This window comes from Cetorhinus maximus, chromosome 6, assembly GCF_964194155.1.
Source record: "Cetorhinus maximus chromosome 6, sCetMax3.hap1.1, whole genome shotgun sequence".
Classification (NCBI taxonomy): domain Eukaryota; kingdom Metazoa; phylum Chordata; class Chondrichthyes; order Lamniformes; family Cetorhinidae; genus Cetorhinus; species Cetorhinus maximus.
In genome coordinates this window covers 122,883,218-122,908,363 of record NC_135884.1, presented here as the reverse complement: position 1 = coordinate 122,908,363, position 25,146 = coordinate 122,883,218, and the positions used below count along the sequence as shown (strand labels likewise).

The following is a 25,146-nucleotide window of genomic DNA, read 5'->3' as shown; positions in this document are numbered from 1 at the left end:
TCTGTAACAGTTTCTGACCAATAAACTCCACATTGAAACCCTTGTAATAGCAGAAAAAGTTAGGCTTGGCTCATACAGGTGTAAGTGAATTTCTAACGGTGGAATAAGTGCTAGTTATTGCCAAATGACCCCTCTGGCACTGAAAATTGAATTTTACAAATGTGGAGCATCACATTTAATTAGTGTTGGAGATTTTTAAAACTTTCTTTTTGTTTGTCTCTCATCGATCTCACTCTCTCTTCATCCATTTTTCTTTCCCTCTTTTTATTTTGCTTTCTGAACATGATTTAAATATAATTTATGCTTCCTGGTTTACATTCTGAATGTCTGTCAGGGTTTTTCAATCTGGCTGTTATTTCCCACTCACACTTGCCACAGATCCTCTATTGAAGGCTGGATCACATGTCCAGTGACAGAAAATCATCACTCAAAAGCCAGCACAATTTGTACTGTTTAATGGATTATGGATGAATATTCATATTCTGAATTGGCACATGGTAATTACGAAATATCATGAAAACTGTTGTTGCTATTATCTAATTAGATTTAAATAGATTTGTGTGTGAATGCATTTTGATTTAATATTGCCCCATTAAGCTCTTTTTTTTATACCCCCTTTTAATAAGGTATTTAGGATAATGTAGAGGCAGGACACTCTGCCTTGCTTATGAACACAAATTGTCTGGACAGTTGCAAGAGGCCTGCCACCATGAGATTCTGTTGTAACTTGTCTGATTTGTGTTTTATAGAAGAAAAACTGCTAAATCCAATTGAATTTTTGATTTTTTTGCAGGCCAATATGTGGTGTAGCCAGCATCCAGTGTTCTTATAACACACTGCAGCCATCAGTCTCTGCTTCTTCATGCTCACATTCAGTCAGTGGAAGCTCTGCATCAGTCACTTGGCCACAGGCTGAAAGCTTGAGTCCACAGAATCCAGAACAAATTGGTATTCTAGACTGGCTTAAAAAGTTACGTCTGCACAAGTACTATCCTGTTTTTAAGCAACTTACAATGGATAAGGTATGTTTACTCTTGACTGAATTTAAATGGTTGGTTCTTTTGGAAGAGGAAAATGTTGATTTGCTTAAAATCTTGTGTTTGTATATGGGGAAACAATTATTACTTGCACAGTACTGTATAGTGTTATTGGGGCCCAAAATGCATTGAGAGAGAATTTGTGGAGGCAGTTATAGCCTCAGAATCCAAGATATCTTCAAGGAATGCATGCTAAAAGAATCAGTAATCTTCAGGACTCTTAAGTGGTCTTTTTACCTCTGCCACTAAAAGTAGTCAGTTTGTCTGTTTGTAAACAATATGTCTCAAAAAACTAATGGACAGATTTCAACAAAACTTGGGACACAGTGTATTGCTCAAGGAAGAACTGATTAGCTTTTGATAAAGTTGCGGAACCAATCCGAACCCTGGAATTTTTTTAAAGGATCTGTTAATATTGGAAAATGGGTGAATTGATATATTTTGTTAGAATGTTGTGGTTGTCTCAGCTGCTACGGTGAAATTTGTCACAGTTGTCAAAATGTGAGCAGATTTTCAGAGTAGGTTGTTGGATGTGGATTGGCCTGAAGCCCCCTCAGTGAGCTGCAAGCTCAAAAAAAATTACAGCTTTGTAGCTGGAGCATCAGCCAGACAGGAAAAAGCCTGAAGGGAGAGCTGCATAATTATAATAACATTGTTAACACAGCATGGCAGATGTACGCACTCTACACCCCCTTCACTTGTATAATGTTTTCTTTTCCTGATGGGCATACTTCATGTTATAAATTACTTGTCTGTTTCAACCGTGGTTTTTGAGTCAGCACTTAAGGAACGTGTGGAGTTTTTGAAAAATTTCTGTCTTGTTTCAAATCCCTCCAAGGCCCACTTTTCCCTATCTGTGTTCCCTCCTCCAGTCCATAACTCTTGGCGATCTCTGTGCTCTTCCATAGGCTGCCCGGCAGCAATAATACGCTGGGGACAGCCTTAACGAGGCAATTGTGGGACCTCCGCCCCCTCAGAAAGCAAGTTCTGCCCTTGAGAACTGCCAGCCAGTCTGGTTGGCTGGCAGTTGAGCAGCCCCAGCAGTGCCAAAACTCCATAGTGGCTACTGCTGGGGCTACAAGGAAGTCCCAAGGAGAAAACAAGATGGAGACCAGACTAAGTGTAAGTACTAGGTTTTTGGTCAGGGAGGGATCAGGAACCCTAAGGAGAGGGGTGGAGGGGAATGGGGGGGGGTCATATTTTGGAGACCTGGGTGGATGCTGGGTAGTCACAAAGAGGGGGTAATATCTTTGGAGGACAGGTGCCCCATTGGGCACATCGCATCCCTCCAAAGGAGGTACCTGCGCTCTTCCTTTCTGCCTTTTCACCTGAGATGGTGAAAAAGCGGGCTGGCCTCCTTTGTTTTGCTTTTCCCTGCCTTGTGGCAAGGGTGGACGCAGGCCCTTAACTTGCCATTCATTGGCCGGTTAAGGGCTTCAATAGGCCTAAGGGTGAGTGAGTTGGCTGATGCCTTACCTGCCCAACAAATAATGGGGAGCTGCTCGAGGGGTGGGTGGGAAGGTGGTGGGCTAGCCACCCATTCGATTTTATGTGCCCCCCTGCCTCCAAAAACACCAGCTGAGGGAGGGCGGGGGAGGGATGGTAAAATGCCACCACCCCCCTCCCCCAACACCCCCCTTCCACCCCATGTTTCTGAACCTCTCTACTCCTTTAATATGCTTCTTGAAACTATTTGGTCATCTTTGCCAATCACTGCTATGTAAACTTGTCTGATAATCATGTCTGTGAAGTGTCTTGAAGTCTTAATAACTTTAAAGATGCTAAATAAATTGTTATTGATGATGATGAACTCCATGAGAAGTTGGTTTTGAGTTTAGCTGTCTTGCATGTTCGGTGTCAGTTCCTCACTGCAACTGTTAAGAGCCAGATTTCAGTTTACTTTTGTACGTGGAGAAACTAACAAGTGAAGGCTAAGAATATCAATGCCATGGCCATATTATTCTCGGACCAGACAGACCAGATGTTCTGAGAGGAAACAAGTATATCTTCAGATGAATGTGACTTGCAGTGAAAAGAACAGTTCTTTTTTGTTTTGCAGGAAATTGAGCCTTCAGCACTTCTGATTTTATGCCCAAGAACTTAACCTGGATGCTGCTGTGCTGAAGTATAGTTAAGATCGAGCGTGACTTTTCAATTAAATTAAACATCTTAACTCATAATTTGACAAACCTAGTTAAATGAAGTTTGTATTGCCATCTCATCTTTATTTAATCTATGCAAAAGGGGGAGCTTGTTTTGCTTTCTGGAAGTTTTGAAATTAAGTAGTAGATGGTTATTCTCCTCGTGGCCATTCTGGTCTGCCATCTCCCTGTCACACTTGGATTCTCAACCTTTTTGCTTCCAAGACCCCTTCCTGTGTTATAAAAAAAAAATCTGGGACCCTGTAACACTTGAGTTTTTTCTGCATAAAACTTAGTTATACAATTAAGCATATGTATTTATTTTTGTCTTATTTGCTGTGTTAAACTTGTTGCTGATGCTGAGCAACAGTCCTGTCAGGACGTGGAGGTATCTTTGACAAGCACCTGAACATGTCATTAGCAATATTCATCCTGGTTTAGCACTTTGTTTTCATTGATGTCATTGGTGAAAATTCAACTTTGCATAAGTAGGCTGTGCCAAATGGGACCAACACTTTCAGTGCCACAGAAGAAGCAGTGTTGAATTCATCACATTCGCACCAAATTGTCTCCGGTGACATTTCACTGAACTTGATTCTGAGAGCTGGCTGGTGGAATGACATTGAGCTCTTCTAATAGCTTTGATGGAACAGAGGGTGGCAGTTTGGCTTCAATATTCTCACTAAAATCTGTAACCTACAGATGTGTAACAAATTGTTTCCTCACAAGATTTGCAAAATATCTACTAAATTGTTGCAGAAAGATTTGTGCTACCAGCTATGGTTTGATTATGTCAAAATCACAGTTTTTTCTTGAATGAAAGAATGTAGGAACTTGAACATATCCATAGTTTTCCCCCCACCACAGAAAATAACCTTCCAGACTTGGGATTTCCTTTTGAATGCGTAAACTATTTCAGGCTGGACAAAAAAATGAGTTCTCCCCCCTTCCATAGCTCATTCATTTTATTGAATATGCCTGCAGGAAACCCAGTTTAGCCAGCCACACATATCATTCAGTTTTTTATCAACTAAGGAAGTACATGCCTCCTCCCTGAAACTAAATATATGGGAAGCATTCTGCCTTGAGACAGCCATTCACTTCTGTATACATGAGCATAAATTTGTGCTTTGAGCCCACTTCCTCACTAAGTGCAGTAAAACACGAGCTTATTGCTCAAGATTTAATAAAATAAAATTGAGCTTATTGCTCAAGATTTAATAAAATACAGTTGAGAACACTGTGGACAACTGGTTCAATATCTTCCATAACAAGCACCTCAGTGTGAAAAGTAATATGTTCAAATAGGTGCAGCGGATTTAATTTTCTTTTGCAAAGCACTGGAATGCTTCCCATCATTGCTGCAGCCCCGTTGGTGCAAACCCCAATGCAATTTGTCAAGCTGATGAAATTATCCAACACTTCAAACAACGCACTCTAAAGCTGTGCCTTCTACCATTTAATCAATCCATCATTGACAGTGTTATTTGAAATTGGTATTTTTTCAGTTCCTTGGCCTTCTGCTCTCTGAACATTTCCCTTACTATTTTAGTGGCATATGGCTTTATGAACTCCTCAGCAATCATTTGTGTTTTTTTTGCTTTAGCAATTTTCTGTGCCACTATATAGAATGAGTCTCTAAGCTTATCAGAAGCAATTGTGAATTATATTACTGCTTTCCTACAGACCAGATCCTTGGCCTTTTTTATAAAAAAAGTTGCATGTCCTTATATATTTCATGCTTAGTAATTAAATGTCTCTGTAATTTGGAGGGTGTCAAAGGTTCATTGGACAGTAGTTGTGCACAAACTGCACACTACAGTTGAGGTATATTTTCATTTCCAATACAAATTAAACCAAAATTCAAGGAGCAGTTTTTGTATTTCCTTAATTTTGCAGGGCTGACAATGGTTTTATGTTTTTTATCCAGACCTTCACCACCAGAGGGTTCTTCAGTCCTTAAGTGAAGAAAGTTCTGTATCATCACTCTGTGGGCAGAATTTTCCCCCCATCGGGGGGGAAGGTGATGGGCTGGCACATGCGGACACGCTTCTGATCAGCACCCCCGATCAGAGGCGTGGCGCCATTTTATGTGGGCAGGCCAATTAAGGCCCACCCAGCGTGACGTCCGCAGGGAAGTGCAATGCGCTCCCTGTGAGGGCAGGGAGAATCCCTAAAATCAAGAGTGCGCTCTTTCGCGCATGCGCACGAAAGAGCGCATACATCTCCTTGAGGCTAAGTGCTGCCTCAGGGAGATCGCCTCAACTTTCAACAATATTTTTTAAAAATCCCTTACATGTCCCCTCATGTGACAGTGTCACATGAGTTGGGACATGTTCATAATTACCATCACAACTTTATTAAAATTTTTAAAACCCTACATGAAACCTCATCCCGCTGGATGAGGCTTTATGTTTTTTCTAGTTGTTGCCGGGGCTCCTGGCCTACCCGCCAACCTTAAAGTTGGATGGGCAGGTCCTTTAATTGCTTAATTGATCCTGTCAATGGCCTCAATTGGCCATTGACAGATCGGTGGGTGTGCAGCTGATTTTGCTGCACCCCCGCCTTCCTGAAAATTTAAATGGGGCGGGGTGACGGGAGTTCCGCCCGACGTCATCCCGCGTCATTTTACGTGTCGGCGAGCAGGCCCCGCCCCCGCTCGACGACGGTAAAATCCTGCCCTGTGGGTTTTGTTTTTTCCAAGCTAATAGTTGCATTAAAATGTATCCATATCATATTTATTGTTTGTGTGCTCCCGCTTAAATAGCACCTTATGTAAAGAAGAATTTATGAATTTACATGTAGTGACCATTTATCATCCAAGGTCTGCTTCACCCCATCAACCATTACCTTAACCGTAAATGAACCAGGAGTAATAAGTGCATGGTTATTTCAGGCTTGTTCCAAACTCTCCCCTCTACCCCTCCTGTATCCAAATTCTTCTCTCTCCCCCACCCTCACCCCAAGTCTCCAGGCCTCAGGCCTCACTGATCTTCAGGCCCTTAGGCCTCCTGACCTCCCTCGACTCCCCCGCCCCCCGACCTCTGCCTCTCTCAACCGCCCCGCTCAACCTCTCTGAATACCCCATCACCACCCCAGACTTCCCAAGTTCTTACCTCGATGGCACAGTCTTCGCACAAACTTCAAATCTGAAGCAGAGCCGGCTGAAAATGTCACTTCCGAGATGACAATTCCAGATTCACTTTCTCTATTTCAGAAACACAGAAATGTTACAGTGCAGAAGGAAGCCACTCAACCCATCATGTCTGCACCTGCTCTCCAAATGAGCAATTCGCTTAGTACCACTCTTCTGCCTTCTCCTCATAACCCTGCACATTCTTACTCTTCAAATAAGAGTCTAATTCCCTTTTGAATGTGTCAGTTGAACCTGCCTCCACCATACTTTCAGGCAATGTATTCCAGACCTTAACCACTCGCCATGTGAAAAGAGTTTTCCTCGTGTCACTTTTTTGCTTCTTTTAACAATTACTTAAATCTGTGCCCTCTTGTTCCTGATCCATTCACAAGTCCCTACCCAAAAATTTAAACATCCTTCTTGCATTCAAGTGTGCTCAATGTGCTCAATTACAATTTGACATCAAAAGTTCTAATTCCAATTGAATTGGACATCAAATTTGATAGTGTGCTCAAAGTTATCAAATCTGCTCAGCAATCTTAGCATTGCAAAATACAAGGAAATTACTTAAATAATATCTGAATTTATTCAGCTTTTAATTTAGCCCAAAAAAAAATCACTCCACTATATACCACATGCTTAAGAGCACCACCTGATCCGCAGCAGTTCATAATTCATTTTTATCTCAGGAGCTATACTTTCCTCCCCCCCCACCCCCCAACTGTGAATCTCAGAGCCTAAGCTTTCATTGCCCCCCTTCCAGTATCAGGGTCTAAACTCCCCCTTCTCTCTCCCCCTCCAGTCTCAACTCTCTCTCCCTCCAGCCTCCAAACTTTCCTCCTCTGTCCCTCCCGTGTCCAAACTCTCTCTCCCACTCCTACCGTCCATCCAGCAAACTCTTCCCCCTTCCCTCCAGCCTCCAAACTCTCCCCTCTATCCCTCCCCTGTTCACATTCTCTCCCCCAAACCTCCCCTCCCTCCAGTAATCTCCCCCCCACCCCAGCCTCCAGGTTTCCGGCCTCGCTGACTTTTCAGCCTTGGGCCTCCTGACCTCCCTTGAACCCCTTGCCCGGCCCGGCCCAGCTAGATCTCTCTGCATCTCTCTCCCTCCTCCCCACCCCCCAATCCCTCTCTCACCCCACCACCGCCCCGGATTTCCCTGATATTTATCTCATTGCTGTGGTCTTCACTGCTCCTGCGCCAACTTCAAATCTGAAGCAGAGCCTGCTGGAAAACATCATTTCCAGTTTCTAGCTGGCTCTGTGAACAGAGATCTCTCTGGTTGATGGGGTGGATGGGGGAGTGGGATATTGGGGCGGTGGGGAGATGGGAAGGGAAAGGAGGGAGGAGGGGAGGGGTTTGGGAAAAGGGAAAGAGGGGAGGGGAAAGACGGGAGGGTGGAAGGGAAAAAGGGGAGGGTGGAGGGAGGAGGGGAAAGAGGGTAAGAGGGCGTGGAGGAGGGCAATATGAGAAAGGTTGGGGAGAGAGCAGTAGGGGGAGGGGGAGAGAGAGAGATTGAGGGGTCGAGGAGGGAGGAAGAGAATTGCTGCAGTCTGGAGGGTTGGGAATGGGGTGTTTTTTCTGGTTTGGATTTGTACACGAATCAAGGTGAATGCAAAGGACTGAAAGACCTTCCTGCTGGGAGTTTCCTGCTGCTGGCAAGACTGGAAAATCCCACCCTTCATTTCAGACATCCAGGCAAGGATTTTTCCCACAGGCTTCAGGATCAGTGATGTCAGTGTTAAATAGGGGCCAGAAACCTGCATTGTGGTGAAAGCGGTCTATGATTTTCCCTGAATTTTTAAAACCCATTTAACCCCTTTGACCAAGCTTTTGGCCATATGACCTAATACTGTCTTGTCTTGGCTCACCCTAGCTGAAAGTTTGACTTTTGAAAGTTTGAGGGGTGCAGAAGACAATTGCTCAGTGGGGTATGGTGGGGGAGAAAATTGCTCCGGGTGAGCAGTTGATGGGGAGAGAACTGCTGCAATCCAGGACAGGGGGCAGAAGGGTGGTGTTTGGACATGTTGGGGGTTGGGGGCAGGGCTGTGCTGCATAAGTTATAGGTTATAAGCAAAAACATAAAAAGTACCTCATCAAAACAGGGTCTGCTTTTTCTAAACTTAACTTCAAACATCATAAAACTAAGCTATTGAAATTTGGAAGTATGGAAAATAAACTGATTTTTGGTGTCTGAACACTTAAGTAATGTTGCTAATTGCAAATGTTTTGAGTGCTGTGTTTTGGGGCAATTGATTACATGTACTGTAAATGACATCAATGTCATGTTAAATGATAGCTAAATGCTTGCTTTTGAGTGCAATTGGCATTAAACGATAGCTAAATGATCCGCTTTTGAGCACAATTGATATCAAATGAGTGCAAACGAACGCTGTTGCACGCAGATGATGTCAAACTTTTCAGATCGGGCAGTTTCTTCCTATCTATTCTGTCCAGACCCCTTAAGATTTTCAAAAATGTTTATCAAATCTCCTCTCAGCCTTCTCTTCTCCAAGGAAAACAGTCCTAACTTCTCCAATTTATCTATGTAACTGAAGTTCCTCATCCCTGGAACCATTCTCTTGAATCTTTTCTGCACACTCTCCGGTGCCTTCACATCCTTCCTAAAATGCGACGCCCAGGACTGGATGCAATACTCCAGCTGAGGCTGAACTAGTATCCTATATAAGTTCAACATACTCTTGTACTCTGTGTCCCTATTAATAAAGGATACTGTATGCTTTGTTAACCGCACTTTCAATCTGTCCTGCCACCTTCAATGACTTATGCACATATACACCCAGGTCCTTCTGCTCCTACACCCGCTTTAGAATTTTGCCCTTGATTTGATGTTTTGTCTCCATGTTCTTCCTACCAAAATTAATCACTTCACATTTCTCTGCAATGAACTTCTGCTGCCACCTGTCAGCCCTGTTAAGGCACAGTTGACGGTAAATGCTGAACTGCTCAAATCCCAGAGGGAAATTTGAAACAGCTGCCACAACTGTTTTGCAATTTGTATTTTATCTTGAGATGAGTGCCTTGAATTCAGTAGTAATGAGTCCACCAAGACTGAGGTTTTTTAAAAAAAGCTAAATAAAATCTTTTATTAATAAATGTTTAAAGTGCACACACCAGTCTACAAATTACTACTATGATAACTCCTAGCTCCCCTAATTAATATGACTTCCAGTTACACCTCCATTAAGGCAACAGTAAAATCAAAAAGGATTAAACAGGCCCAGGCAAAGTGCACAATACCCTGGACAGTGATATTCAAAGTGAATTTTCTTAGCTTCAGTTGCTGTGGACAGCAACTGGAAGCATAGAGGCTGGAGGCTTTTCACACTTGTGGTTAGACCTTAGAATTCCTTCCCCTTACATACAACCTCAGCTCCTTTATACATGTTTCTCCCTTTTTAAGGTAAATTCCATTGTTCCAAGATGTCTTTGCAGCTTTACTTTTCTCATAATGTAAATTTTTCATAGTATTCATATTATCAGTAATCTTGGGAAAAATAAACACACTGTTTGGCTTAGCCTCTTATGGCTAGGTATAACACCTCATCATCTCTTTGAAATTCAAACTACCCTGGTTTATTGAAAAATGCAAATATTCCTCACACCTCACATTCTAAAACCTCAACTATGTTTACGTATTTTGCATTTCAAACCTAGCTTCCCTTTTGATAACTCAAAAACTCCAGGCTAGCTGTTTTCAATTCAACTAAATTCCACACACACACATCTACACACACAGAAACAAATCCTAATCCCCACTATTAACCCACCTTTACAATAAATCACAATATTATGAAAATTATTATATTTTCATGACAGCCCATTCCACCAACTTGTCAATGTTCCTTTGAAGTTCTATACTATCCTCCTCACAGTCCACAACGCTTCAAAGTTTTGTATCATTCGCAAACTTTGAAATTGTGCTCTGTGCACCAAGGCCTAGGCCATTAATATATATCAGGAAAAGCAAGGGTCCCAACACTAACCCTTGGGGAATTACACTACAAACTTTTCTCCAGCCTGAGAAACAACCATTAACCACTACTCTGTTTCCTGTCACTCAGCCATATCCATGTTGCTACTGTCGTTTTATTCCATGAGCTATATCTTTGCTCACAAGGCTGTTGTGCGGCACTGTATCAAACGCCTTTTGGAAATTCATGTACACCAGATCAACTGCATTGCCCTCATCAACCCCCTGTTACATCTGCAAAAAACTCCAGCAAGTTAGTTAAACATGATTTTCCCTTAAGAAATCCATGCTGACTTTCTTTAATTAATCCACATTTGTCCATGTAATAGTTGATCTTGTCCCAAATTATTGTTTCTAGAAGTTTCCCCACCACCGAAGTTAAACTGACTGGCCTGTAGTTGCTGGGCTTGTCCTTACACCCTTTTTTGAACAAGGGAGTAACATTTGCAATTCTCCAGTCCTCTGGCACCACCCCCGAGTCTTAAGGAAGACTTGGAAAACAGAACTCCCCTCTTATATCAATACCAAACCCCGACATTGGAGATGAAAACCTGCAACTCAAATTAACCACGAGTAATGGCAGAAATATGTGAGAAATGGGAAATAAACAGCACCCCGAGCAACTTTATCCACACGACCTCATCGTATCAATCCTTTATCGATAAAGGCAGCCTGCCTCTTTCCTCCTCCCCACCCTTCACACGTAGCCAGTGGTATTATTTCTCAGATCTCAAGCACCCAGCCTAGGCCTAACCATCCATCAGAGAAGGACGTGGCCATGAATATAAAGCTTAGAATCTGAGGTCCCCCCTTTTGATCATACATGGGATGTGAGCATTGCTGGCTAGGCCAGCATTTATTGCCCATCCCTTATTGTCCTTGAGAAGTTGGCTGTGAGCTGCCTTCTTGAACCACTGCAGGCCATGTGGTGTAGGTACACCCACAGTGCTGTTGGTGAGGGAAATCCAAGATTTTGACCCAGTGACGATGAAAGAATGGTTATATATTTCCAAGTCAGGATAGTGAGTGGCTTGCAGGGGAACTTCCAGGTGGTGGTGTTCCCATGTGTCTGCTGCCCTTGTCCTTCTAGATGGTAGTGGTTGGGGTTTGGAAGGTGCTGAGGAGCCTGAGAGTTCCTGCAGTGCATCTTGTAGATGGTACACACTGCTGCCACTGTGCGTCGGTGGTGGAGAGAGTGAATGTTTATGGATGGGGTGCCAATCAAGCAGGCTGCTTTGTTCTGGATGGTATGAGGAAAACAGTGGTGTAAGGCCTTCAGCTATTTTATCAACTCAGGCTGAAGACATTGCAGGAGAGAATTGCACTGCATCCCAATTATTACAGCCTTGCTACAGGTCCAGGCACTGGCAAGCCTCTTTCTTTCTACCCTCCAACACCACCCCTCTAACTCACCCACAGGACCATGAGGTACATAACATGGTCACAGTTGGTAGCTGTACTTACCAATGTGATTTTGAATCATACATAACAGTGGCTCTTGTTTTTGATCCCTGGCTTATGCTGATTTGCCAGATCTGAGCAAATATGTTATTGGTTTCAAAGCCCCTCTTTTCTTTCGTCTCAATATCAAAACCCAATACAGGTTCTGGCCTTGCTACAGAAACTGGAAGTCTCCTATTTTTTTCTGCCCTCGCTCTATGCCCTCCCTCCAAGGCACTCTCCATCAATGCCCCCTCCCCCCGCCACCCCATCTCAACCACCAGTTTAATGAGGGAAAAAATGGTCCCATTCAGCCATATGACTGGCTTCTCACCATCACAGAGCAGAGCTCTGCATGAGGGGAAAGAGGAGACTTGTTACCTCCTGATCTTGCAGCTGGACTAACTCACTGGGCTGGATTTTTGCTACTGGGTTGGATTTTCGATACTGAGGCAGGTTGCTCAAATCGGAAATTTCCTGATTTGGCAGACTCGCCTCAATTTAACAGGCCCCGTTAGATTTTCGCGCTGGAAGGGCAGGATCGAATTGGGCTGACCCCAGAAGCAGATTCTAGGTGGCCATGGAGATGGTCAAGTGCCAAGGTGGGCTGGTTAGAAGGCCTGCCTTAGTTCTCTGTGACTTTGGCCCAATTTCTTCAGAAGCTGTAGACTCTCTAGTCTCCACCCCTTCACCCCTCCGCCAATGCCACCTCCATGGCAAATCATGCCCCACCCATGTCCTATGCCCCTCATACTTGTGTCACCCCAATAGCCACTCACCCAGTATCCACCATGGGCAGATCTCAAGAACCTTGTGGCGATGAAAAAAAATAAACTTCTAACAATTTAATAAAGCTCTTACTTCTACACACTCCCATTCTTGAAACCCATTCAAAGTTTTTAAATCTCAAGTGGTTAATCTCTTATAAAAACAAGATTCTATTCAGACCCACATCAGAGACAACTAACACTTTAATAGTCTATCTTAACTGTCAAACTTTGAACTCCAAACCGCCTGCTGAGGAAATTGTAGATTTTGAACATCAGGCAAGCATTCATAATGACATAACAATAGTCCTTGGGAAATGTCAACAAAAACCTCTATTGAAACTGCAAGAACAGATGGTAATTTTATTTTCTAACCTACACCAGATGTCAATCCAAGCACCCCAACAGACTTTTTTTTAACTCTCTAACAGCATAAGCTTAAGTTTTTTTTAATGTTTAAAGAGCAGAGGTTTTTTTTAAAAAAACTTCAGGTCATGACACTTAAATAGAGCTTACCTGCCCTTCAAGAACATTTGCGTCTACTCCATCAATTTGTGACTCCAACACTGCAGGTTCAGGCCTTTGGACCTGCCAAAATGGTGTTTGTTTGAACTCAGCACTAAGTTCAAATGGCCCTGCTGAGTTCAGGTTTCCTGCCTGTGTGAACCATACCCTACCCTCTTCCCCCACTGGCAAAAATTGGATGTATAGGAATTGGGTGGGATTTCCGCATCCTGGTCCTGCCCTCCATTTTTTTAAAGGTCCGTAGAGTCTTCCTGACTCTGCAAAAATCTGGCCTATTGATTTTTCCTGTCCTCCGGAATTCTAACTCCCTCTATTTCATTTAATAGTTAAAAGCAGTGAGTGGGCTCTACCTATGAACGTAGCAGTAAAAAGAAACTTAGATAAATCCATAGAAGCCAGTGATACGCAGAGCAACACACCCAACCACATTGCAAATAATGTCCAACAATGAGAGCCTATGTATGCACAGCCTCTGTAAATTAGATTATTCAATCATCTCAATTCACAGGGAAGCAGGGAGACTAATGATGACAAAAACCAACTGGGGGAGACTACCGATGGGCATGCCAACTTGTGGATCCCTGAAATCTTGTCCGAAATTAAGAACCCCTACTTTACTACATGCAGAATAGGGTTGAGTAAATCTGTTCTCTTTCCTTCCTTTCCCCTCCCTATTGAGGGAATAATTACTGCTATTAATTTTACCTTCTTTGTGCCTTACAGTAGGAGAAAGCCAAGAGAGACTTTTTCTTAACTTTTGTTATTATAATGCCATTAAGCCGCATTATCCTCACGTCTTCTCTGCTGTTTAACAGCAGTAGAACAAAACCAACATTATTGACTTTCAGATGAAAAATTAATTCCTTCCTCTTCACTTCATCGTCTTCCTCATTTTTATCTTTTCTCTCATGCCCTCCTTCTAATCCTAATCCAGATGGTAGTCACAACTTGTTGTCATGCTGTTGTCTTAGCTTCTATCAATACCAAACAGACTGGGCCATTTTAGGTAAATTGTGCTTCACTTCCCAAGAGTCTGAGTTGAATCTAATCTTGGATTTAGTCTATGTTTGCACCACCCTTTAAGTACTATAAATATTTTAAAGATGTTTCTCCAGTAACTTTTATCATCAGTATGTTACATTCCACTGGAGCATAATTTAGTGTGTGGAATTAGTCCATGTCTCACCAAAAGGTCATTTTCAGAGAGTAAAATATTGCCAAATGATGTATGAAGGTTTTATTGATGTATCATCTTCATGATTTGCACTTTTGGAACTGGGACCTTGAATCTATTTTTTTAAAAATGAATGGCTGATGGCTGAACAAGATTATGCACTGTAGTTGAACCACACGAACTGGAAACATCACAAATGCCAAACTCTAGAACAGCACTGAGTTATCTGATCTTAGCCAAAAAAGTTGTAGGAATGATATAGTTTGCCTCTGTGAACTTAAGATAGGAAAAGGAAAACTGCTTAGGTTTATGTTTAGTAATTGTTCTCTGGCTATCTCTGATGGAAGTCTATGTATGTGGACAGTTTCATTGGGAGGGCATCTGTGAAAAGTTGTTTTCAGGAAAGGAGAAGGGAAAATTCGTCGGAATAGCAGACAAAGAACCTGAGTGAATTATAATAAGACAACACCCTCAAAGTGAAAAGGACCAGGATCCATTTGATATGTTCAAAATTTGGATGCGCCACAAATTTTCATCTGCTTACAGCTGTGTACATTGAGTGTGGTTGTCTTCAAGTTATTTTCTTGAATTTCTCACTGAAGGAACCTAAAATACTTTAATCAGTTATCCCAACAGACAGTCAGCCTTGTCACACCATGGTGTTTTTTCACATCTCTATAAATGAGCTTTCTATAAATTTTGTACCTATATTCAATAGTTTGTTGAGGTCCAATACATTCTTCTGCAGGAAGGAGCCATTGTTGGATGCATAGATAAAGTACCTTGCCTATATTTGCATTTCGTACAGGCACCTACAGCTTTGTGACAATTTTCCTACACTATTTCCATATTTTGCTTAATTTCCTCTTTAAATCTGATATGATAGCCTCTTCAAATGTCATACTCAGCAATGACCTTTTCCTGTCAGTCATTCTTTCCCAACCTCTTGAGACACTACATTTCCCTTCTGCTTGTTCTAGTTGTTTAGATATTACAATGGAAATATTTAGACACATTCCCCAGAGTAATCTCTGAATCACAACGCTGTCCATTGCCTGGCTGAACAGTCTGAATCATATTGGCGCATGTGTCAGCACTCAAATCATCTCTTAATTGATTACTTTGGGCTAATCCTTTGGTCTGAATTGTCAGCTCTGGTCAAACCTGCAGTCCATATATTCTACAGCACTGAGCACACTCTTGCAAGGTTTCAAATACATGCTTTTACACGGGAACACCGGGAATACTTTTCATTTCTAAATATCCCTCCCATCTGATCTCTGTGTTTACCCTAGAAATTAAATGGTTCAAAGATGCAGGCCTCTCCAGCTATGAATGTCATTCAGGTTTGAGTTGTAGTAGTTTGTTTTAGCTGGCTGCACTTATGTTTGATTTTCTTATCTCTTCTGATCCTGTTCTTGATCTTCACCTTGTGAATGACAGATTCTGATGAATCAATTCAAAAGAAGAGAGAAAAAGGCCACCACTGGAAGTGGTTCTCTTCTTTTAAAAAAAAGATTGGACCATTGTGCAGTAACAAAATTTTAAATTGTGATTTAGGTATTAGTGCCCCTTTGTGTAAACATGGCATTAGTGAGATTCTGCTGCTAAGTGTATGAGTGTATGTATTATAAGACTAGGAGATATGGAGATATAAGACACAGATGTATAAGTCTTGCAGATCTAGCCAGGAGATCTTTATAAGCCCATATGTGGATTTGCACACTGTCTTCTAAATGTGGTCAACATATAGCAAGCAAATATAAACCCGTTTGTAAATAGAGGATAATAAGTGTAGGTAGTGGAGTGTAATTCTTCATATCACTCCCTGCTAAGAATACAGAACACTAATCTATAAATACTGTTGATCTAAAGAAACAGCTTGGGGGTTATCCAAATCCAGTGGCTATTTTGCTGAACTACAAATGAAATTCCCATTGAGGAAAGTTAAAAGCTTATTCTATTTGGGCAGAAGTACAGAGGAGCAGTATGCATGCTTTAATTAAGAGTTTACAAGCGTAACAGATCAAGAGAATCAATGCTTTGACATAGGTATGCTTTAAGATGGTCTGAAAATCTGCTTTCATAATTTTTTCATTTTTAAATTCTGTTTTGACGCTCCCATTGGTATTATTGGACTTTGTGATTCTTGGTGCTTTTGGATGCTTGGAAATTATTAATGACTTGGCCAGTTTTACTTAATTTCATATATTAGGTATTTCAGATCTCTGTTTTTATCCAATTAAAAACAGCATTAAAAACAAGATAAAATGTGACATGCCATTCTCCCAGAAAAAGGAATTGAGAGCGTGAGGAATTTCTGGTCATAACTTTCTGGTACAACTGGGGTTCTTAAAAACAGACAGTTTTATGATGAGCTCCTGGTGAGGATATTTGTTTTAGATTTTGATTTTTATTCTTTTCAACAAAATTTCTCAATGTATTCTGCCTTTAAGGATTTATCAGTTAAAACCTACAGACCCTGGAAATGATCCCATTTGTGTGTAGGGTATGAACAAATTAGAAATCCCCTTATATTACTGAAAGTCTGCCTTATTCTTTGAAAGAGATTTAACTTCCACGTGCTAAGCTCTCTCCCAGCCATTCTCAATTTTCTTTCTCATAGACATGGCCTATTCTTGTTGTTGCTGGCTCCTCTAGTTAAAGAACTAGATGGACAGTCGAATATGATACTTTACTTGCACAAATAGGAAATATCCTGATTGCCCACAGTGTGAATTTCTTAAAAAGACAGTGGTCTTTTCCCCTGTGAATTGACAGCAAAGTATATTATTTATATGTGAGAATTGAACTCTTTTCTTGAAGAACAAGGTAGACAATCAAGGCATAACCAATATGTCTAAGGACCACTGTTAAAGACAGTGAAAAGCTGTGGACCTTAGTGTTCCCTAAAAAAATGAAACCAGTCTCTGAAGCAGATTTTTAAAAAATCTTTCTGGTAAGTAGCCTTGTTATAGCAGTTTAGTGATGTATTTATTTACTGCCACAACTTTGACCTGTTAAGTATTAGTTAAAAATTAAATTCTGGTTTAATCTTATATTTCAAATTGGATTAATAGCTGACATTTTTTTTTGTAGTTCCTCAGTCTTACTGAAGAAGACCTGAACAAGTTTGAAACACTCACATTAGGAGCAAAGAAAAAACTGAAGATGCAATTAGAACTTGAAAAGTAGGTTTTTAAATTCTTGATTTTCTAAGAACATATTATGAATTTACTGTAGGAATAGTGATTCACAACTCTCTAATAGTTATGCTGACAATTTGGCAGCATACAATCCTATTTCATTTGAGATAGTGATGTTTAACTGCCATTTTAATATTTGTATAAAATATTGGTTTAATTTTTGTTGCTGTTCTTGAGGACATGATTAATGTTTTTTTTATATTTGGATGAACCTTTCTTTTATTCTTGTAGCATGTCAGAGTGCCAAAACAAATGAATGTAAACATTTCCCCAGCAATTCTCAGTTTTTTGACTGCTAATGTTGGGATAGAGTTTTGCAGTGTCACGTGACATCTCTCCATAACAATGGATGGAGAAAAAGTAGGGGGAGTGTAATCACATCTGCTAGATTTTTAGTAAATGTTGCCTTATCAGGTGGGAAGAAGATTACCCAGTTACTTGCTGTGGCTAGGAAATGATGTATACATGAACAGGTGAACACCAATAAAGGATACAATTTTTTAAATGTAGAGAGAGAATTTTTATTTTAAATAAAATTCTTAGGGGGAGGTAGGTGTTGGGTAGTACAAATACTGGATTGAAATTAGTTGGTCTGCAAATTTTAATAGATTCTGAAAATAGGAACATAAAAAAATAGGAGCAGAAATAGGCCCTTCAAGCCTGCCCCACCATTCAATAAGATCATTGCTGATCTGATTGTGGCCTTAACTCCATTTTCCTGCCTGCCCCCTCCTTCGTCCATCCCCTCAATAACCTTTGATTCCCCTGTAGATCAAAAATCTGCCTAACTCAGCCCTGGATGTATTCAATGACCCAGACCCCTGCTTTCTGGAGTAAAGAATTCCAAAGATTAATGACCTTCTGAGAGAAAAATTCCGCCTTGTCTTAAATGGGAGACCTTTTATTTTGAAATGTACACACTACTTCTAGATTCCTCCACGAGGGGGAAACATCTGCTCAACATCACCCTTCCAAGCCCCATCAGCATCTTAATGTTTCAATAAGACCACCTCTTATTCTTCTAAGCTTTAATGAGTATGGGCCTAACCTGTTCTGCCTTTCCTTGTAAGACAACTGCTTCATCCCAGGAATCAACCTTCTCTGAACTGCCTCCAATGCAAGTATATCCCTCCTTAAATAAGACCAAAACTGTAGATCATACTCTAGGTGTGGTCTTACCAATGCCCTGTACAGTTGCAACAAGACTTCCTTACTTTTATACTCCACCCCCTTGCAATAAAGGCGAACATCCCATTTAACTTCCTAATTACTTGCTATACTTGCATGCTAACTTTTTGTGATTTGTGTACAACAACACTCAGATCCCTCTACTGCAGTATTCTGCAGCCTCTCTCCATTTAAATAGTATTCTCTTTGCCCACTCATTTAACCTATCTATATCCCTTTGCAGACTCTTTGTGTCCTCCTCATAACTTGCTTTCCTACCTATCTTTGTGTTGTCAGCAAGTTTGGCTACAATAGACTCAGTACCTTTATCCAAGTCGTTAATATAGATTGTAAATAGTTGAGGCCCCAGCACGGATTCCTGTGGCATTCCACTAGTTACACTTTGCCAACCTGAAAGTGACCCATTATTCCGACTCTGTTTCCTGATGGTTAGCCAATTCTCTATCCATGATAATATATTACAACACCAACACCATGAGCTCTTATTTTTTGAAGTAACCTTTTATGTGGCACCTTATTGAATACCTTTCGGAAATCTAAATGTGTCTAGTTCCCCTTTATGCAATCTAGTTTGTTACATCCACAAATTTGTCAAACACGATTTTTCTTCCATAAAATTATGTTGAGTCTGTTTGATTATATTTTAGTTTGCTAAATGTCATGCTACAACCTTAATAATGAATTCCAGTATTTTCCCAATGACAGATGTTAGGCTAGCTGGCCTATAGTTTCCTACTTTCTGTCTCCCTTCTTTCTTGAATAGAGGTGTTACATTTGCAATTTCCAATCTGCTGGGACTTTTCTGGAATCTAGGGAATTTTGGAAGATTACAACCAATGCATCCACTATCTCTGCAGCCATTTCCTTTAAGACCCTAGGATGCAGGCCATCAGGTCCAGGGACTTGTTAGCCTTTAGTCACATTAGTTTTCCGAGTACTTTTTCTCTAGTGATGATTGTTTTAAGTTCCTGCCTCCCTTTTGCCCCTTGATTTTTCTCTTATTATTATTGGGATGCCTTTTTGTGCCTCCTACTGTGAAGACAGATACAAAATACTTGTTCCCAGTTTCTGCCATTTCCTTGTTTCCCACTATTAATTCCCCAGTCTCACCTTCTAAGGGGCCAATGTTTACTTCAGCTACTCTCTTCCTTTTTATATACTTGTAGAAGCTCTTACTGTGTTTTTTTTTCTTTTTCTTGTTAGTTTATTCTTGTATTTTAATTTCACCCTTTTCATTTTCTTTAGTCATTCTTTGCTGGTTTCTAAAATTTTACTGATCTTCTGGCCTACCACTAATTTTTGCAGCATTGTACACCTTTTCTCACAATTTGATAGCATCCTTAGCTACCTCAGTTAACCATGGATGATGCATTCTTCTCATAGTTGTTCTTTTTTAATGAAGCATATTTTTGTTGAGAGTTATGAAATATCTCCCTAAATGTCTGCCACCTCTTCTCTACCATCATACGTTTTAACCTATTTTCACAATCCACTATAGCCAACTGTCTTCATACCTTTGTAATTGCCTTTATTTAAATTTAAAACACTAGTTTCAAACCCAAGTTTCTCACCCTGAAACTGAATGTGAAATTCTATTGCGTTATGATCAAACTTACCTAGAGGATCCTTTACTATGAGATCATCAATTAATTCTGTCTCGTTACACATTACTAGGTCAAAAATAGCCTGTTCCCTGGTTGGTTCCAGGACATATACTGTCCTGAATACACTCCATGAACTCATTCTCAAGGTTACCTTTGCCAATTTGATCTGTCCAATCTATATGAATATTAAAATCGTCCACAATTATTGCAGTACTTTTCTTACAAGCCCCCGTTATTATTTGATTTATATTCTATTCTACAGTGTAGCTACTGTTAGGGAGCTGTAAACTACTCCCACCAATGACTTCTTTTCCTTGCTATTTCTTATGTCCACCCAAGCTGACTACATCTTGATCTTCTGAGCCAAGATCATTTCTAACTAATCTACTGATCACACCCTTTATTAACAGAGGTAGCCCATCTTCTCTTCATTTCTTCCTATCCATCTGAATTGTCAAATCGCCTTGAATATTCAATTTCCAGCCTTGGTCTTTTTGCAACCATGATTTTATAAAATGGATTTAATAATGTTAACGAAAATCATGGCCCAAGATACTATTTTCATGTTTAATTTTGATTTGCTAAGATAAACTGTTTTCCCTTTCGTTGTCTTAATTAAGAACCTTTGCTCCCTCTTCAGGGACAACGTTGTATTGCATACATAGAACTTGATCCCACAGGGTTTAACAAATAATAAAAAACAGCAGTAATGTCTTTTTTTTCCAATTTTTAAGAAATATTTGTGACTATGTGGGAAGCTATTATATTTTTTCATTAGATGTCTGAATATCTGTTGGAAGGAAGTGATACTTATAAATATGGAGGGATGTAGTGTGCACTCGTATAAAGCAATTTATCAATTTTTATGAGTATTAATTTTTATTTGTCAAGTTAGAAGTTGTTTTCATGCTGGTTTCCATTGCATTGGAATGTGCGTACACAATATATACAGAGGTGCACAATAATTTGGAGGAACTCATGCACCATAACTTTCAGGATACATTGGGCAGAAAATTGTCAGGTGGCGCAAGCCCGACCCAAACAAGCATAAAATGATGCGCGATGACGTCAGGCGAGCATCCCAACGCCATCCGCACTCATGCGATATTTCGGTCGGCGGGCGCACATGGCAGTCAGCAGTGCGCCTGCTGACAATTAACAGGCCTATTAAGGCCATTAAAGTTTTAATTAAATGAAATTTTTCCAACCTCAAAGTTGGCTAGTTTGGATTTTTTGCGAAACCTCATCCATGGGCAGGATGAAGATTCGCGCGCGCATGCACGAAGTTCTGCACTCGCCCTCCTCCCATCCCCCCACCCTCAGGCAGCGTTGCAGCGCCCGATCCACGCATGCTGGCCAGTAATTGGCTGGCCAGCTTGAAATGGCGGTCACGGCCCAATTGAGGACAGCGGTCCAATTCGCGGCTGCTCCCACTCACTCCCGACGACCTGAAAACCTTGGCCATTATGCCTGAAAACGTGACCTATTTCTAAAGCTACAAGGATACCATCTTACAATAAGCCAGGCCGCTGTCTCTAATACAACAGTGCATTGTCATCCTGAAGTTGCAAAAGGTTTAAAAACCAGCCACTTTTTTTTTAAATGTTCATGTCTAAGTGATTCTGGTCAGAAATTAAGTAGGAAACAAGTCTGAAATGGGCAGTTAAATCATATTCAAATTTATACTCTTAGATATGTTGTTTAATATTATATAATTAAAGCAGCAGTCTAGTATAGGATTTTCAGCTCTCCTGTCCTGTAATAAGATGAAATTGTTATCATTGAAGCTGTGTTATAACCATCCTGTACTGCACATACCATCATTTTTGTGGTGGTGTCCCTAGAATAGCAGTTGAAAAATATGAAGTTATTATAAAAGCAATTACCTGGTGGCTCCATAGCTTCGTACGCCATTCTATTGCATAGTGGATTAGTATACCAGGGATTAGGGCATACATTTTTCTGCCATATCAGTCCCTAAACTCAACTGAGTTAAGAGGATCCCCAGCAGATGTTAGATTCTTCCTCAAGTAAGAGAAGAAAATCTCTGGATTTTGCTATTAGCAGTTAAAGTATGGCTACCTGATGGTGTTTTTAATGATAACGACTTTAACTCCAAGAAGAACTCTCTGAAGAGTCATATGGACTCGAAACCTTAACTCTGTTTTTCTCTCCACAGATGCTGTTAGACCTGCTGAGTTTTTCCAGCATTTTCTGTTTTTGTTTCAGATTTCCAGCATCCGCAGTATTTTGCTTTTAACTCCAAGCCTCATTGATGTGGAATCTGCAGCAGTATTTTTATTTCTCGGGTAGATTTCACATAAGAACATACAGATTAGAAGCAGGAGTAGGCCATTCATCCCATCGAACTTGCTTTGCCTTTGATCTGATTGTGGCCTCTACTTCCTTGTCTAGCCCCTATACCCTTTGACTCCTTAGAATCTATCTAACTCAGCTATAAAAATATTCAATGAACCTGCCTCCATTGCTCTCTGGGGAAGTGACCCTTAGAGAAAAAATTTCTCCTCATCTCTGACTCAAATGGGAGTCTCTTTTTTTTAAACTGTATCCCCTAGTTCTCGTCTCTCCCACAAAGGGAAACATCCTTTCAACATCCACCTTGCCAAGTGCCCTCAGGATCTTTTATACGTTTAAATAAGATTACCTCTCATTCTTCTAAACTCCAATGGATGCAGGCCTAACCTATCTGATGTTTCACCCCAGGAATGTCAATCACAGATGTTGAGATGGCAGAAAAACTGCACATGCAAGCACATGAGCAACAGTTTTAAGTCATGATTTGTGATTTTAGCCCCGCATTTGCTTGATGGCAGAGAGAGCCGTGGTGCTGTTTTGAGGTCTGGGAACCTGGAAGGTCAGGTTTCTCTCACACTCTGCCGATGTGCAATAAACATGCTAAAAGGGCATATTCACTTTGCCCAGCTCTTCAGCATGGTGAAGGTGCATGGTAAAAAGAGCAGCATAAAAAGAAATACAAATTTCTCTTAAATGCAGATAAGCAGCTGCCTAATTTTAAACTAAGTTAAACTGGAAATTTAAACTTTCTGGTCATCACATTTTTCTCCTCTTAGAAGTTTAACTTTTCTGTGATCCACAGAGAGAAGTCTGAGAAAAGAAATATCAACAGTATGGGTCAGTCATCTGTTTCCAGTGCTGGAATTGCACGAGTTACACCAACAAGTCATTTTGGTCCTATTCACTCGATTCGCTGCATTCCTACTGCAGGTAATTACCAAAAAGTCAGAACCAAATATTTACATTTCAGAATCTATATTCTGTGAACAAAAGGAAATCCTTTGACAATAAAAGCAGGTGGACTGTCTTCTGCCTTGCCTTCACTGCTTTGCATTTCTTCAGGTTCTATATGCTTGCTAGCTTATCATGTTTCAGAAAGAAATAAATGTTGGATGACACTCTGAGGTAGACGTTTGTATGCATTGGGTATGGTAGTGGGCTGGCATTCCATAGTAGTGCAGGCATCCCTCCCACTACAAAAATATGGGGGAATGAGAGGCATGCAGGCTTTAGGTGCCCCCAGAAGGAAAAAACAGTTCATACCAGTACTCTTATTTCCCAGTTTTTACTGGCGTTCCATTTTAAGGTGTACAAGACCAGTGCGGACCAGTATTCTTATTTCCCAGTTTTTACTGTTTTTTTCCTTCCGGGCCGAGGTGGATTAGGCCCCTTTCATGTATAAATTATTGTGTGTGATGAGAAATTAGTTGGCAATGAGCAGAGGAGGCATCAGTACTTCAACCTTGATCAGGGTCATTGTGTTTCGTAAAATAAGTCTATGCCTTTCATTTCAGTACAATGAATACCAGCAGTAATTATGTTGCATCTCATGTGTCTGCTGTTTATGCTAACCTGTCTATGACATTCTGAAGTCATTTAAAATCTTCTTTTCTATTTGATATACCTCCTTCCGTGTATCCAGAAAATTTATAGTTGATGTTCCCTATTCACAAATCTAAATCATCTATAAACACACTGGGAATAAAAGGTAGACCCATATCTAACCCCAGAAGTATACCACTTCCAATTCTGAGCAAGACCTTAATTCTTTGTTCAAAAGTAAACTGCAGATTCTGGAAATCTGAAATAAAAATAGAAAATGCTGGAAATACTCAGCAAGTCAGGCAGCATCCGTATAGAGAGAAATGGATAACGTTTCAGGTCAGAGCTGGAAAAAGTTAGAAATGTAATAGGTTTTAAGCAAGTGAAAGGGGAAGAGTGGAAAAGAACAAAAGGGAAGGTCTTTGATGTGATTGAAGACGAGAGATTAAATGACAGGAGTTAGCGGCACAGGGCCAAATGTAACGGGACACTTGAAGAAACAAAAGATGTGTCTTGAGGAGGTGTGAATGGCAGACTGATAAACAGCTGCCATCTGAAAGAGAAAACAAAATTGAAACCTGCAAAGGAAAAGAAAAATAAATTGGGGTCAGAGATTGTGGTCCAAAGTTGTTGAATTCAAAATTGAGTCTGTAAGGCTGTAGATTGCCTAATCAAAAGATGAGGTGCTGTTCCTCGAGCTTATGCTGAGCTTCATTGGAACACTACAGAAGGTCGAGGACAAGAGGTCAGTGTGATAGCAAGGCTGAGAATTTAAATGACAGAAGACTCGAACGTTGGGTCATGCTTGTAGACTGAACGGAGGTGTTCCACAAAGTGCGTTTGGTCTCTCCAATGTAGAGCAAGACTGCATGCGAGCGGTAAATACAGTATACTAAATTGAAAGAAGAACTTTTTGTCCTATGGCCAACTTTTTATCCATGCTCCTACGTTTCCTCATAACCATATGCCTGACTTTTTTTTTCTTGACGAGTCTCTTTTGAGACACCTTATCAAATTGCTTCTTGAAGATCCATTTACAGGAACAAGGCTAGGCTATTTAACTTCTCGAGCCTGCT

General features: G+C 40.7%; 1 protein-coding gene across 2 annotated transcripts in view; it reads left to right on the top strand.

The window, feature by feature from the left end:
- The window catches only part of zcchc14 (zinc finger, CCHC domain containing 14), a 129,701-nt gene that overhangs the window by 79,361 nt on the left and 25,194 nt on the right, over window positions 1-25,146 (top strand). For both annotated transcript variants that reach the window (XM_078544416.1, XM_078544415.1), the window contains exons 8-10: window positions 794-1,022; window positions 17,314-17,405; window positions 23,331-23,458. In XM_078544416.1, coding sequence (XP_078400542.1) covers window positions 794-1,022; window positions 17,314-17,405; window positions 23,331-23,458 — 449 coding nt within the window. The remainder of the gene's footprint in view (window positions 1-793; window positions 1,023-17,313; window positions 17,406-23,330; window positions 23,459-25,146) is intronic.